This window comes from Poeciliopsis prolifica, unplaced genomic scaffold, assembly GCF_027474105.1.
Source record: "Poeciliopsis prolifica strain line A6 unplaced genomic scaffold, Auburn_PproV2 SCAFFOLD003, whole genome shotgun sequence".
NCBI classification, from domain to species: domain Eukaryota; kingdom Metazoa; phylum Chordata; class Actinopteri; order Cyprinodontiformes; family Poeciliidae; genus Poeciliopsis; species Poeciliopsis prolifica.
The window spans coordinates 5995871-6013090 of record NW_026562378.1 but is presented as its reverse complement, the minus strand read 5'-3'; the positions used below and the strand labels follow the sequence as shown (position 1 = coordinate 6013090).

At 42.0% G+C, this 17220-nt stretch overlaps 1 protein-coding gene across 6 annotated transcripts in view; it reads left to right on the top strand.

Moving 5' to 3' along the window:
• Nucleotides 1-17220, top strand: part of slc25a26 (solute carrier family 25 member 26) — a 62058-nt gene that overhangs the window by 29002 nt on the left and 15836 nt on the right. For 3 of the 6 annotated variants that reach the window (XM_055024782.1, XM_055024801.1, XM_055024789.1), the window contains 2 exons: nt 10269-10313; nt 15129-15198. In XM_055024782.1, coding sequence (XP_054880757.1) covers nt 10269-10313; nt 15129-15198 — 115 coding nt within the window. The remainder of the gene's footprint in view (nt 1-10268; nt 10314-15128; nt 15199-17220) is intronic. The other 3 variants (XM_055024798.1, XM_055024776.1, XM_055024793.1) reach the window with 1 other exon arrangement.

The window sequence follows — 17220 nt, the reverse complement described above, 5'->3', positions numbered from 1 at the left end:
TCTCTTAATATCCATCTCCTTTGTCATTACTCTCTTTCTAAATAACCATCAGTATGCAGAGTGTGCAGTATGACCTATTAAAAGTCATTTGTCAAATTGCAGCCAACTGACTGGCCTACAATCAGGCTCAGTGTGAATATATCTTGACATGTGTTTTTCCTCCCCTTAGTCGAGTGCCTAAGGACCTGTGACAGCCCGCAGCCTCTCTGAATACTAATAAAGTTAGCTGTGCTACAGCTGTACACACATGCACACACACAGACAAATGGGAACTCTGTCAGCAGAAATGACACAGCGGACATCGACTTCATATTTGGCTAATAACGTACCTGACAGTCATAGCAAGTGGCTCTGTCAGCCTTGATCATTTTTAATACGTGTCAGCTGAAAAATAATAGAATAATGCTCCAATTGCATAGATGCCAAATTATTCACTCAAAAACAAACAGGATGCACATGCAGGACAACAGTTTCATGCAGGAGATGTGTGTGTGTGTGTGTGTGTGTGTGTGTGTGTGTGTGTGTGTGTGTGTGTGTGTGTGTGTGTGTGTGTGTGTGTGTGTGTGTGTGTGTGTGCGTGCGTGCGTGTGTGTTCCAGCTGTGGAATCCTGCGTCTGAAGGACACAGATGTTTGTGTGGCAGATGCTGCTTTAGTCCCTTAATATTCAGAAAGGACAAAGTCTGGCTTGACTTAAACAGTTATATTCCAAGTGTCTTATGTTGCCAAGTTGAAGGTTGTCAAATATAGTTTACTTATTAGTGATACAATGTGATAGAAATCTCAATTATTGACAGGCTATGTAATTAATTAGTCACGATGAAGCTTATTTTAATCATGAACAGTATTCAGAGGTCCTAGCTTGTCTTTACAATCACTGCATTGTGGTGGAAATTTGATGTATAGATTGTATTTTTCATAGCGCCCCACCCCACCCAGTGTAAATGTTGCATAACTAATCAAAAGACAAGCTTTTAGAATTGACAGTTTTAGTCTTCAGAGCATTTTCAACCTACTTTTACTCCAGCTGTTCAATGGTTAATGCTTAGCTCTTGAGAGGTTGAGCAGCGACAGTGAAATTATTGGATATAATAATTTCACTGATTGATACTGCTCAGGTGTCTAGCGTAATACATATTGCTACTGATTTATTATCCAGCCCTGATATGAAAAGTAATAAATAGGATAAAATTTATTGAAAAAAAAAACATGGAAATGAGTTTATAAACCAATTTTCTTAAATAAATCTGTTTATTTTGGATGTATTGTTTTTTTGTTTCAATAACTTCTTGTTGTGAAATGGCTCAAAAACAAATCAAATTGAAACTGAAAAGAGCAAAAAAAAAAATAAATAAATAAATACATAAAATTCCACTAATTTTATTGATATTCCTCTCAAATATATTTCTGTCTGAAGTGTAGCAATGTCAACCTATAACCAAATAGTAATCAAAACCCCTCACAGGAAGCTATGGCTGAAGAACACAGCTTCATCTAAAGTCTTGCTCGTGACGACATTGGAGAAAAAAAAATCTGATTTAATTAAAGTTTTGCTGTCTCAGCATCATCTGTTTTGTAGCTTTAGAAATATATGCTGACTGTGTGTGTGTGGCAAGATTTTTTTCTTTCAAGCCCAGCGACAGGTCGTATTCCTCACGTCAGCAATGTGTTAAATCCCGTGGGTGTTTTTTGTTTTTTTTTGTTTTGTTTTTTCTCCCTCTTGATGTCTATGATTCATTTGTTTCTCATGGAGTCGTCCATGTGCACGGATTGGCTCATGCTGGAGCGGAGCTTTTGGCAGTCGGTGGTAAACCTCAGTCTTTTCAGTGGACATAAACATCTCTGCCTATTTGTCCTCTGGGGAAACATTTTCTCCTGCTAAATGATCAGTGAAATAACTACAGCGTGCATTTAATTACAGGGAAGTACTGCATTGAACAACAGTGCGTAATGCTGCTTCGCTCTGCCTTGTAGACTAAATAAAATTATAGCATGGCTAGCATTCGCTCGCCATTTGTCTCAGCATTATAATATTCTGCAGATTTGTCCACTATTAGCAGTGCAGCGATGCACACATGCTTGGGTTTATGAAGGTACATATGCAGAGCTAGCCGATGCGTTATACGAGTCAGGGGGAGACGGAGTCAGCAGTTAGGAACTCAGCCTTGAGGAGTTTATTCTACCTGGCTGCCCTCGTGGCTCATGCTGGAGCCCACCGTGGAACGATCCTGGGAGACTTCATGACTGTTTGTCCAGGACGGCTTAACTGGGGACTTTGTGTGCTCCACACTTATGGCTGAACTTTCTGTAACTGACTGATATAAAAACCGTGCAGGTCTGAAAACCACTTAAAGCTGGGGAGCGTAACTGTCATAAAAAGACGTTAAAGCCGTGGCCATGCCGTGATAGCATAATGTGAGACAGATAATCTGTGAGAAAAACCCCCAAACAAAAGCTCCTCCTCCTTCTCCCAGAGCTACTAAAGTCAACCAATCAGAGCCAGGAAGAGGGTCTTAGCGCTGTCAGTCATCTTTGTGTACGTGCTGCTCAATGTGCTAAAAGATAAGAAACAACTTACTGTTTCAGGAAAACCATTTATCCGCCGTCGTTGGTTGCCATGCTAACTAGCTTGAGCATTTATGACAGGTTTTGCTGACAGAAGGAAGCTGTAGCATAGCATAGTGGAGCCACCAACTGAACAGGTGCACCTAATACACTTGCACGAGAATCATTCCTTGAAGTTCACAATATATGAATTTGTTGGATTGCTAATGCAGGGTTTCCACCAGGAAACTTGGGGTGCTAGGACAGTCATCCAATAGTCATGTTTTTGAGTTAAACATGTTTAAAGTTGACAGGAAGTTTGAAAATATGACTAGATAATTATAAATGTGTTATTGGAAGACGTTAACAAAATCCAAATGCCTGCTATGAAGTCTTAGAAAAGGCAAACATTAAAACAATTCAAACAAGTAAACAATGGTTAGCCTGGTGGCCCGCCAGGCTTATAGTACCCTGGGGGAAACCCTGGCTAATGGGTTGCTGATGACTGAACAAGGAAACCTGCTGAGTTGGGCGATCTTTAAGGATGAATTTTGTTCAACATGAGTCCTGCCTACCAAAAACAAGACAAACATTTTACATCAAAAGCCAAACATCCTGGCGTTGAAGCTACTAAAGGCATCACAGACCTGTGCCACCATGCTTCTAAAGCAGCGGCAGCATCAACGCTAGCAGCAAGTGAAAAGCTCAGCAGAGCTGGAGTCCATAAAATAATAAAGTTATTAGCAACAACTTTATGATATAATTTGAAATTTTGTGTGTGAAATCTACCCGGGATTCTTTGCCTCTCGTCTCCTTCTGTCATTACAACCCACATGGGGTTACAGAGCCTGGTCTCGTCGATCAAGGTGACAGTGAGGTATTTCAGCGGGACAAAAGAAAAACCCAACAACGAATTCTTCTCATGCCGGACTTTTTGTGCTTTGGATTTTCGAAACTTAAATCAACACAAGCTGAAAAGAGATCGTCCTGGTTTTTTACGCCTCGTCAGGTTCGGACACGTTGAGGTCGGTGTGTCTGTTGTCTTAGCAGGTTCATCAGCCCACATGAGGTTTTCCAGTGTCTTCTCTTACTGGATAGAGCCAGCAAGCACACATGCACACTCCTTGCACAGCGCGCCGGGGTGTCAAAGCACGTCGTAAATCTCTTGTAGATCATTTTTTCCAGATCTTTAGTTGAGCCATCTGTTTCCCTTTCTCAGACTTTGCACTCGTTGCAAACCGTCCAGCCTGTTTGTCAAGCAAAATATAAGTGATCATGTTGGAGTTTTGAATTTCTTATTATTTTCTACTACCTGGCTGTGACAACAACACAGGCAAAATTCAATCTATCAGTTAAAATCGTCAAGAAAAGCAGCCGTCGGTACTTTTTGAACACGAGTTTGCTTCTGAAATTGGTCATCTTCTTTTTCTTTCTTTACTGTATCAATACAATAAGTCCAGCTTACCCCACGTTACCCATCTATTCTCCCTCCTTTTCTCTCTTACTCACTCTATTTAGTTTTTTTTTTGTTTAGTTTTTTTTCACTTTTCCCGGCATGGAAAAGAACTCATCGGTGGGGGTAATAAAACACAGGTGCACTCTTTATAACGCTCCACTTTCAGGGGGCTGGATGCCAGACGCAAAGTACGTCAAATAAAGTTTTTAGATAATCTCTGTGGACTCTGGTGAATTTGCTTCTGTCTGCCCGGACAGACCAGATGGGCGAACGTTTCTGACTCCCCACGCGATAAACAAATATCGTATTGAATTTCGAAATTCATGTGTTTATGCTTTTTTGGCATGCAAGTTACAGAAACGGTTTACTTCCACTGCCGCCGAGTCCCTAGGCTTTATTACTGGTGAACATTAATTGGACTTTAGCTCATTAGCCAAACAGTGCAAATGAGCAAAAACTGATATATATATATATATATATATATATATATATACTACAGGTGTTTTTGACATGCAGCCCAGTCTGACTGAGTTTCAAGTCACTTAACAAAGAAGACAAAACAACATCAGGCATGTATTAGTGGGTCATTTTCTCAAAATTTTCTAATCCAGGACCTTGTTTCTATAAGGCAACAGCATCACTGTGCAGCCTGTTAGATCACCAGCGGACAGCTAATTTATTTAATTCAATAAGTGAAGCTCATAGTATAAACAACTTTATGACATAATTTGGCAAGAGTATAAAATTTATACTCACTTTGGAAAGTTAACATTATTCCTTCTTTTTGATTTTCCTTGACGTTGAACTTTGTTACAGCAAGGCCTGTCGCAATAAACGATAAATCAATTAATCGCACGATAAATGAAAACTATCAACCTCATTTTAATTATCGTCTATAGCGTTTCTTCCTGCCTTTTTCTCCTACTGTTGATGACACTGAATGAAAAAAGGCTCAACTCCGGTGCTCTCCACTGACCCTCCCTTCCTTACTTCCTTAGTGTAATGCCCAGCGCGCTCTGCACGATCTTATGTCGCCGATTGTCGGACCATTATAAAAACCTGAGAGACATATTAGCCGACAGAAAGCCTAGCAATAACGGTTTGATCAAACCGTGTGGTGTTACTGAAGGGCAAAATACAGACTTCATAATCTGCACTCTTTTGGTTGAATGCAGTATTTATTTCCACTTTGGCTTTATGTTGTTTAGTTTTTATTCAAGTACATTTTTTGTTAATGGAGACTGAGAATCTATTTTATTTTGGGTTTTGGTTGTTTTATTTATTTTGTGTATCAGTCCCAGTGTTAAGTGTTCTTTTGAAAGTAAAGTGTTTCTATCTTTGGCAGGAAATCGCATGTATTTTTACGTAATTTCCATTAAATCAATGTAAAAAGGTCTTCAAACAATATTATCGTTTATCGCAATAATTTTTGAGACAATTTATCGCCCAGCAAAATCTGTTTTCGTGACAGGCCTACTACCAAAGTGTTTCAGTGGACTCAAAACGGCTCATGTCTGACAGCCGCTGACAGCTGGCAGCCTTGGCATAAAGTCTTAATTCAGATTGCCACCTCACATAGAAAAACTCTGACATCTCATTCAGGCAGCTTTGTCACAGCAGAGAAACACGTTCTTCAATAGAAACACAGAGAGATGCCTGACAGCATCTGATTGCAAATCTCATCCCCCTCGGTAACTAACATATCTGACTGAACTGTCCACCAATGATTGCTGCATGATGTATTGTCTTTATTTCTTATGAATTTGTAAATCCACTTATTATTCCATTCTGCAACAGGAAGAGTTTATTGCATGATCATGAGAGGATAATTCATCTGTTTGAAACTCACTTCTCCTTTCAGATTCCTCCACTTTAAGTCAAGAGCATATTAGCTTTTTTTGTTGTTGTTGTTTTGCCATCACTAGATGATCAATATATAAAAAACCTGATTGTCTTTGCTGGTGCAAAAAATACTAGGGTTACTGTGGAGAAAAACAAAATATATTTTAGAATTTAATTTTAGAATTCTAAGAAAAGCATCAGAATTTTTCAGCCTTTTTTAACAGATGATGATGAATAGCGTCGCAGTAATTTTATTTAGAAGCGCACTTCCAACCTAGGCCAGCAGATGGCAGCGCTTTAAGACTGGTTGCTTATCAACTCCCATCGGAAAAGAATGTTTTTCCAAAGGTATCAATGACATCAGCAGCGATGTCATGACTCTATGACCCCACAAAGGAATCTCTCTCTTGAATGTAGCTCACAGAGAGAGTTTTGTCAGACCTGTTCCACAGTTCTACTGCAGCAGATCACTCTACACAGCACGTTCGAAAGTCATTGAAACAAGCGGAATATCGATATCGCCTTCGAGAGAAGCAACAATATCGACATGAAGCAACAGCAGATTGCTAGTGAACATGAAGCTTTTCCATCTAAGCTTTCATGGGTCGACATCATGGACCTTAACGTCCAAGTCGACTACGACGCTGTCGTTTTCCCTTTTGAGGATGAGAGCGGCAGCCCCATTGAGCCGGAAGATGTACCATCTAAGATCCAGGGGGAATCAAGTCCTTCCGGCCACTTTGAGAGTTCAACATCTTCTGAAGTCCAGCAGGAAACAACTCAGTCTGCTGGCTTCAAGATCACCCCCTCAGTGGAAGTGGCGGACAAGGCAAGCCAATGCGTCACTGACCTGACAAAGCAGGTGGACGATCTTAAAAAGGAGTTGCAGAGTAAGATCTTTGATCTCCACGAGGAACGAGACAGAAGGATTGCCTATCAGTCTGAAGTCCAATCCCAGCAAGAGGAGATTCGAAGACTGCAAAAATTGTTACAAGAAGAACGTCACCAGCAAGTCAAACAAGATCATGACAGAAAAGTGCCAGAAGCTACAGGTGGCTCAAGGGCTTCTTGCTCTTCAAAAGTTACAGCGGACAAGAGCCTCCTTCAACAGCTCGATTACTTCAAGAGGGAGGCTGTAAAACATGCCTCCCACAACAAAGGTCTCATAGAAGTAATGGTTGAAGAGTACAGAGTGAGGCTGAATTATGAGGAGCAGCTCAAACGACATGCTGAGCAAGCTTCCAAATATATAGAACAGGAGGAGATGGTGAAATCTCTTCAGGAACAGGTCGCAGACCTGAAAATTAAGCTGAAACTTGCCATGGAAAACATCCATCCTGAAGTTTCCACCCAACCAGAGGCACCCCTGCAAAGGGAAAGACAGACCTTGAATCAACCGGAGGTCTCCATCCAAAGCCTGGTCCATCCTTTGCACCGACCCACACCCAGGTTGCAAAGAGAGGAGTCCACGCAAAGCCAGACCTCCACACAAACATGGAGGTCTGAAGAAGGACAGACGTCGATGCAACCAACCTCCACAGGTTGCCTGGAGGGCCTTCGTGTTGGCGTTCACATGAAGCGCAAGCTATGCCCGGCTCGGCCTTTGCGCCGACCCACACCTGGTTGGTGCTAACCTCGGTCACTAACCAAACCCAGGTTTGGCTAAAACTGTGCATTAATTAATTGATTAATTGGTCTCTCTAAATTGTCCCAAGGTGTGAATGTGTGTGTGCAAGGTAAGTGTGATAAATATTTGTGAAAATATTAATCACACTGATGATAGTAGAATATGAAACTGAAAATCTGTTTCATATCCTCTGTTTCATAGAGAATATGAAACAGAGAATCTATTCCTAACCCTAACAATAACTAAAACTTAATTGGCATCTTACCTCTAAACGTCACCCCTGACCCAAATCAATGAGTCCATCATATTAGGACCAGGTTTTGGTCCTGATATGATGGAACTAATGTAGTTTCTCAATTCCCCTCCTCAGGCAGACCCCCTGCCCTGCATGTTTTAGGTGTTTCCCCTTCTGCCCCACCCCTGGACTGAATCTGGGTGATTAACAGGCTTCTGCAGAAGAGGTCATGTAATCATTTGGATCAGCTGTTCAGCATCTAAAACCTGCAGAACAGGGGATGTCTGAGGACTGGAACTGAGAAACACTGACCCAGTGTGACACTGGGTATATAATGGTGCAGTCACCAAATGCGTTTTGAGCATCCGGTGCGACTGCTTCGGGTTAGGCTCTGGTTTGCATACGAAGTCTATATGGAAGCGCGTCGAGGGCCGTTGCGGCGCGCTTCGAGGGTCTAGCATGGTGCGATTTGAACCGTTTGGAGCGTTTGACACAGCTGACGCATCCAACACTCCAAGTAGACTTTTAATGTAAACCAGACTTTCCTGACGCTCAAAACGTGTTTGATGTGAATGGACCAGTAGAATGTTCAGTACCACTGGTAACAATGACATCAGTAGTGATGACATCACTCTTTGATGCATCAAATGAGTCTTTCTCCTGAGTGAAGCACAAAGGCTGTTTTTACAGACCTGTTCGTGTTTCAGACTTAAGTTGTAAGTTATGGATCTTCCACAGGAGCGTTGTTACAATTATTTGAAGGCAGAATCGGCTCAGTACAGGTTCACATTCTCAGGTGAGAGAGACTCACCTGCTATAAAGTTAATATTTTTCGGTACCGGAATTACATTGAAGATAAATTAGTTTAATCAAACCACGTCATGAATATGTGAGCATGTATTAGAAGATGTTGTGGAGAGGATTTAAACTTTACAGGATCTGCTGTAAATGACTAAACTAGGAAATATCATTACTTAGTGTTACTACAAAACAAGTCGTTATATGTTGCAAGCATTATCACATCAAAGGATCAACGAAGATCATTAAGGAAAAAGAAAATGCAGTAACAGGGGTCCATACATAGCTTGTCACTTAAAACCGGGAGTCGATCTGGCAAATATTGACATGATGCATAAAAATTAAATAAATGATATCTTACTAGAATGTCATTCCTGTATAAATAAAATAAATAATGACATTTTTAAATGAATAAACAAAATTCCTTATCTGTATTTCTTGGAAGTGATCAAGTCTAATATAGCAATACGAGGCTTAATTTAGAAAACATGCAACATCAGTATGAGTGCAAAATGCAGAGAAATGCGTCGCTGCTTACTAAAGGGCAACATACAGACTTCATAATCTGCACTCTTTTGGTTGAATGCAGTATTTATTTCCACTTTTGCTTCATGTTGTTTAGTTTTTATTCAAGTACATTTTTTGTTAATGGAGACTGAGAATCTATTTTATTTTTGGTTTTAGTTGTTTTATTTATTTTGTGTATCAGTCCCAGTGTTAAGTGTTCTTTTGAAAGTAAAGTGTTTCTATCTTTGGCAGGAAATCGCATGTATTATTACGCAATTTCCATTAAATCAATGTAAAAAGGTCTTCAAACAATATTATCGTTTATCGCAATAATTTTTGAGACAATTACAGCTCATGTTTTGTCCTTCTGTCTGATCGACTCACAGCCGGATCCGTCCAGCGGCGCAGGAGGAAAATGCGGCTCACTGGGATGAATGATCTTTTCTTTACTCTGATCAAAGCCCGCTGACACAGCTCAGTGTCGCTGTATTTATTTCTCTCTGAGGATTTGTTTTTGTTCCCTCTCCTCCTTCCTGTCCTGCTCCGCTCTCAGATTGACAGTGTATACACGTCTGCGTGAATTAGTGTTTTTGCGTGTTTTTTCTCCATGCGTCTGTTTACGATAGCCGTGCCCGGTCTCGTGCGTGCGTTTGCACCGCTCCACGTGCGAGCGTAGTTGGAGTTGGTCTCATTTGCCTCTTTGCCTTTTCTTTTCACTCCTCTAGTTTTGTTGTTTTTTTTTCCTCTGCTGTTCATTTCCTACATGAACCGATTTGCTGAACTGCGCTGCACATCTAGTGCAACATGCTGGACTTTTCTCTGTCCAGATCCACTTAAAGTGCATTTTATCTACAAGCTTAAATGTATTTTATTGCCTGTTTTAATTTGAAAGACCAACACGAAGTAGCAACTTTCTGTAAAGTGTGAAGAAAATGCCTTTTGAAGTTTTTCTGGCATATAAGGTTGAAAGCTCTGGTGCGAGTAGAAGTTTTTATTAGCCAGATGATCAGTGTGTTGTTGTAATGGGACAAAATGCAAAAATATGAAAGATGTGTGATTATAGTTTCAAAGCATTGCGCCTGTTCAGTCAGATTCTCGTTTTATCCACTATTTGATAGGCATCAAGCGACAGCAAGTAGAAAAGAGTTGTAAGATTAAGTTTCAGAAATTAGATGCTATGCATTAAGCTTGAAACTCCAGAACGGCAAAAGCAAATTCAAAAGACTTAATTGATCTATTAAGACCCTGATTTGTTTTTCAGATCCCATTCTCACTGGTGCAGTTTCCGCTCTGGGAATATTTGAAGGTACGTATCATTCTCCTTCTCATAAAAGCTGTTATTTTATTCTCCGTTTTTTATTGTATGGCCGTATTATCTCAGTAGCTTGATTTCCAGCAGTAACACCGAGCGATAAATCCATAGTAAAGCCGTAGCTCGGTGCTTAACCTCCTGACACTTTTACAGCGGACTCCTCCTCCGCATTCCCCTGTATCATTGTGGCAGGCAAAATGTGACTCCAACACCGTTTAATGGACCATTGCCGCCGCCATCAAATTTGTCTCTCTTTCCGCACCTTCCTTTCTGCTGTAATGTCTTTATTCCTCCGCTTCTCACTGTGTGGCCCCGAGCCAATAAAAGGCCATTTCTCTTTGAGAGGACGGCATTTGTGCCGAGTGACATCACGTCTCCAGGGCGGACAGTCAAACCCTCCGTTGGTGATGAGGGAGCCAACAGTAGACCAACAATACGCCGCGCAGTTGGTGTTTATACGTGTTCGTGTCGTTCACAAGTATCCCTTTGTCTCTCAGTCAAAGGCCATCTCTCTCCAGGCCATCTCCAGATGTCCGCTGGCGAGGAGCCGGACTGCTGGAATCTGCCTGCGCCCCACCCAGTCAGGCTTCTCCTCAAATACAACAGCGGGCTAGATTAGGAGGAGCTAAATCAGCTAATTACTGGCAAACAGGTTTCCTTACTGTCGTCAGTCTCCAGAATGACCGCTGAGACGTTCAAAAATGATTGGATTGAGCGTGAGTCTGTGTGTGTGTGTGGGTGTGTGTGTGTGTGTGTGTGTGTGGCTTTTACTTCCATCTGTTTCTTTGGGATCATAAATTGTTGCGTTTTCTCGCCCAGCTGCTGGAAACACAAAGGGGAAAAGGATTTTTGTGCGCATTAACTTTAGCTTGTCAGTGTTTTTTCCTGAGATTTTAGTGGGGTTTTACACATTGGTTGCTAAAGGATGTGACTCATTTTTACAGTTTGACATTTATATCTCAGCATATTTTAATGGGGTTTTACATGATTTAATTACGAAAGTTTCCATCCACGTCGGAAGTGGATGGAGACGGACAAAGATTTGGTAATGTGAGGAGTCCTATTGTTCAGCCATGTATCGTTTTCTTTCCGCTTTGCAGCTAACAGTAAAACAGTAAATTCAGCAAGAGCTGGCTAAAACGAATTAGTTCATGTTCATTGTTCAGCAGGTAAACAGTTCACAACTCCAACCTGACTAGATCTCATTCAGTTATCAGTTTGTCGGAAATAATAATGATAATAATGTAAAAACACATCAAAACTGCTCTAATATACAAAGGGTGTAGGGCAGATTCAAGTCCTCACGATGTTGAACTTTTTCACTGCTGCTCGCACAAGTTCAAGATCATTCATCTTGATGGAAGATGCTGGAGGTCTTCCTAATGGAAATATTTCCAGTTTGCCCCTAAAAAACCGCAGAAATCTTTTCAGCTGCAAATTAAACACTGTTAAATGATGTGATCAGCTGCACTCCCAAGGATTCGAGTACGGAAAAAAAACAACTGTTGTTCAGCTTGATGTTCTCAAAAATGACAGCAACTGTCATGCCAGCCTTTGTTTCAATGTGTTCACTGCTTTGTGTGAAAGTAATTCAAGCTCGTGGTCACAACATGACAAACTGGAGAAGAACGAGGGGTGTCAACACTTTTGCAAGAAAGCGTCGTCCTCGCACAAATTTTGTGTGTGTAGCTTCCAGTTTTCTCCATCATTTCTCTGACCTCAAACAGGAGGGCGGATTGCTTCTAGTTTATGACCGAACACAAACACGGGGCCGCAAAAAATTCAGGGAATTTCTGCTCAGAGGCACGACGGGAACACGCTTTGAGCTGAAAACGTCCACAAACGCAGCCCGCCGTCGCGCAGACGCACACGACAGTGCGAAGACATTTGGCACTCGCAGACGGAGCCGCGCGGCCCGTTTCCTGTTGGACGTCGTCCACGTGGGACCCCGGTGCAAGGGGATCCGCGGGTCAAAAAGTTTGTTTTCCCGGATTTACCGCTTGATATCTATTCATGAAAAGAGGAGGGAGGCAGGGAGGAAGAGGCTCAGAAATCGGGGGAGATGCAGAGGAATCCCTCAGCGAGGTTCCTTTGATGTGGAAAACAAAAATCTCCTTTTTTTTAATCGGACCTCTAATGGGACACACATGAGCACCGTCCTGACCTCAGCTACTCTGGCTTCGTTTCTTCTCTCTCTCTCTCTCTTTCTCTGTGTGTGTGTCTATGTATTTGCAGGAGCACACACACATACGGATCGATCGAGAGAGAGAGAGAGAAAAGGAGAGATAACATGCAGTCGATTAAACCATCACGGGAGGGAAATTGGACAAAGAAAATATTAGTAATCGCTCCATGCTGTTGCTCACTTGCTCTCTCCCTCAGAAGTACTCGTACCTAGCAGCGCCTCGAGGCAGCGCAGCTGTTCATTCGCACCAACTTTGCGCCGCCGGCCTGAACTGATGGGGGCAGGACGGAAAAGAAAGAGACAGCCTCCACATCATCCTGAGTTCAAACTCCAAACACAAACATCAGGTGGTTTCACTCAGTAGCCGGTTGCAGATGGGGAGGTTGGCTCAGTTATAAGAGAGGTCAAACACGCCAAGTAGTTAGAAAAATATGTCTGCTCTCGTTAGTTTTTTTTTTTTTTACATGAACTATGATCACCCTACTTGTGTTCAGATATGTTACAGAATTACACACTTGTTAAAATGGGAGTGACTTAAATTAAGACCTTGGCTTTTTTAACATCTAATGCAACTTTACACACAAACTTGTTGGCAGCCCTCAGTTAAAACCCCACAAAGGTCTCGGCAATAAATCTGAGAAAGGTGATGATGAATAAAAATTCAATGAAAATGAACAAATGAAAGTCAGACATTGCTTTTCAAACATTGCTTTTCAAACATACTTCTACAGGATTACTTTTTAAAAAAAATAAACTCACTAAATGAAGGTTGCTCAACCTTTTGGGGCAATCGCTGCAATAAGCTCCTCCATTGACCCAGGAGTTCAGACGATTTGGTCCACGTGTGTAAATTTGACACGGTTTAACTGGAAAAACAAAACTATTAGGAAATACCTATATGAAATATAAAAAGCTACAATAACTTGGTTATGTAGGTCGAGGCTTCTTTTGTTACGTAACTCATGGAACCGGCTCACGGCTATGCAACAACATAACCATTTTAATAAAAACTGTGACTTTGGAGTCGTTTTGATACTTAAGCCAAATATCCCAGCTGTACCTGAATGCGACATGAGGACCTGTTGGGAAAACCTTCAGTTGGAGCTACAGGGTGCTGGATCTGGTCTTCAGCTGGTTTTTCTCCAGTATCTGTGATGTTTAGCCTGAATTGCTTTGCTCCACTTTTCTTTCTCTATCGTCACTGAAGTAGATGTATTAAAAAAAAAGTTTTAACATTACCAAATACCAGAGGTTAGAGATAGTTGGGAGTCATCCTTTAGTTATGTTTTGTTGTCATTTTTAAAAGTTGCACAATGGGCCGCAGACTTATCCACTTTAAAACAATGCCGTACTTGTTTGGCGTGCATGCATGTTGTAATAAAAAGCTTTGGCATTAACTTGTATTCTCTTACTATGAGACTATGCAATGCTCAGAGAAATGGCAAAAACCAGAGAGATTCAACTCATCCCCAGTCAGCATTGTAAATATGTAGGAGTTAAAATGACTAAACTCGTCTGACTTGTTTGACAAAGATCTGAAAGGATCAATTTAAAGGATTTGGCCAAATTTTTGCAAGGAAGTTTTTCTTTTTTCTTTTTTTTTTTTTTTAATTATTACTAAAAGTTCATGTAGAACTTGCAGAGAGATGTTGTTTCACGATAAGCTTGTAGATGAGTGAATAATTCTTCCCACCGAGAACGAGGCAGACCAACAGACAGGCAGGCTTTCCAACTTCAGCTGATTTAAAGATATTTAAAACAGCTCCATCTAAAAATGTTTGCGTTTTGGATTCAACTCTTAATAGCGGATATTAGGAGATCATTTCACTCGAGACATTCGTAAAGTCAGACCGTTTTCTCAGCTGAGCTCTTTATCAGCGTTCCTGTGAGAAGTGTAGATAGTTGGCTCGGCAGGTTGCATCAATCTGACCACCAGCAGCGTCTGCCTGCTCTGAGTCTGCCTGGAGTTTGACTTGTTTTGAGTTGCTAAAGTCGCCTCACACTTGGGTCTCTGTCTATTCACGTTTGTGAATCTCCAGGGCAATGAAGATCCACAACAATGAATTTTTTGCGGTTCCAGGCTTTTATCCTTGTGCCTTTTCCTGCCTAATGCCATAATACCATGATGCTTGCAGACCCTCCTTTGGAAAATGTGGTTACTTTAGTATTAAATGAGAAAATAATATACAGAGGCATCAGTAGGATGTGTTTATGTCAGCTGAAAAAGCCGTGTTCTGTGTCTATTGAATCTATATAAGTTCCATTTTCTTGTTACGAGTTTCTTATTTAAGTTCACCTTTGGGTCATATTTGTTTTCATGAACCGAGTTGTGCCTGTATGGCAATCTCGCAACTTCTCCGACTCCAATATAAATCTCTCTTCTTGCTGCGAAGAGGAACACGGAAATTATCTAAAATCCGTTTTTTAAACCCGATGTTTCTGGACGTCAGACCCGACCAAGGTTCACAATGTGGTTTCAATATTTCTCCTATCTCTTCTAACAACAGTTCTCTCTCTCTCTCTCTCTCTCTCTCTCCCCTTCTTTGTCCCTCTTTCAATCTTTCTTGCCCTCTAATCCTCGTATTTTATCTCCAACCTCTCCTTTCCTTCTTGCTTTCTTCCAGACGCTGTGGTCGAAGAGGCAAGGTCACACGCTCCACTCTTGGCAATCAGCGGTGTGCGGAGCTTTTGCAGGTGCAGAGGATTATATGGAGCTTTGGGAACCAAGCAGAAGGGGCTCTGTGATGGGGGGACATGGGAGAAAGGAGTAGATAAGTCGACGGTGGACAGTCTAATAAAGAAAGGCCAGCAGAGAGATCCAGGTTTCTACAGAGCCACCTGCTCAGCAGATCTGTGATATAAAGGAGCGAGGAGAGAATCGGACTGAACTTGATCCGTCTTTTTGCTGTAGCTTGTTTAAAAAAAAAAAAAACTTCCAGGGACCCCGCATTGTTTTCTCAGAGGGGTCACATTATCACAGCTCTCCAGAGCCAGTGGACATCACACCACGGCAGACTTTATGAGTCTGTCTCCGCCTGAATGAGTATCAGGGGAAACGCAGACAACCGGAGGGATGAGAGGGGGGCCGGGTCTGGATCTGCGCCCCGGCAGCTGCGCGACCTTCGGAGCACTGGAGCCTGAAGTGGTTTCAGGAAGGAAAGGAGAGAAAGGGAGAGGGAGGGGAGGGGAGGAAAGAAGCAGAAAAGGAGTGGAAGACGGTTCGCTAAAAATAGAATGCGTAAGCAAAGAGTAACCAAGTCAAAGAGTTCAAATAAAACATTTACGCCTTCCCGCACAAAAGAAGAGCAACAGATAAAAACTGAAGTCTCAGGTAAAACGGTTTCCTTTTCCTGTTTTCTAATCAGGAAGCTCCAAACTCAGAGATACGGGTCAAAACGGGATATAGACTGTCTTATTTTTGCAAACTCCACAGATTGTCACAGATGCTAAATTGAGTGGAACGTAATTATGCAGAAAGACGACGGAATCTCTCAGGACTTTTCAGTGAATCTGGAGTGATTCACTAAATTTGCCTCAGATCAAAAGTAATGGAAAGATCTGGATGGCAGCGCCCCGCGTTGATTGATGAACCTTGGCCAGAACATTTTGCATGGGCTCAGTTTTTGGAATAAGTGTCACTGACCAGCTGACTTTGGGTTTATCTGTTCAGGATCATTAGAATTTCTTCCTAGGATCACTTTATCTGAACCTGTGCATTTCCACGGCACTGTTCAAGATAAAAAACTGTTGTTGCTGGTAGTTTTGAGAGACTGTAATGGCAAAAGAAAATAGAAATCCCATGTAGATGGGATGGTTTGGCAGCCATCCCGTGACATCACTGGGAAGTTTCAAGAAGTCAGCCAAGATGTTGTGAAGAATAATAACAACATAAATGTGGCTAATATAATCAGCGGTGACTAATTTGATTACTTTAGCAACATTTTCAATGTTTCGAGTGAGAAACGCTCCACTCAATAGAGCTTCAGGCAGCAACAAAAGGTTTAGGGGTTGAATAAAGTGCAAATAAGCGATTACATTACTCTGACCTAAGAAATCCACAGAGTGAGTGAAACATAGCAGCGTAGCGTAAGCCTCCAGGACTTGAGCTCTGACTGAAAAAATGTGTCACACCATCCGTCATTGCTCCCAGTCAACACTTTCTACCATGACAAAAACCTAAAACCCACGACGTAAATCCACATTTCACGACCGGGACCGTCCAACGAGCCGTTGTCGAACATTTATGCCTTTCAGTCCATAACTCTTCCTCGGCTGGACCGAGCCAGACAGGACGGGAAGATTGAGGTTAGCCGCTTGAGGGACGACACCGAGGTGGAGGTGAAGGAGAGGAAGAGACAGTTACGGGAGGACACGGCACCCAGAGGAGCCGAGGCTCGGTGCCGCACCGCCCCGCCTGGAAACGGCACTCAGGGAGAGGAAGCGTCAGAGTGATGAAACGAGACTTTGGTCTGCTGGAGGAGACTTGGTTACGTTTGAACATCTGGGAGCTTAAATATCGGCAATGTTCAGAATTTAAAAGGTTGAGGTGTGATGAAAGAGAGGCAATAGGGATGGTGTTCATGTCTTTATCGTACACTCTGACATCGAAGACGACCATCAATCGGACTGATTGATGGTCCATCAATCAGTCCATCTACAGATGGATAGACGGACCTATCCATCTGTCTGTCTGCCCGTCTGTGTCCTCGATATGTT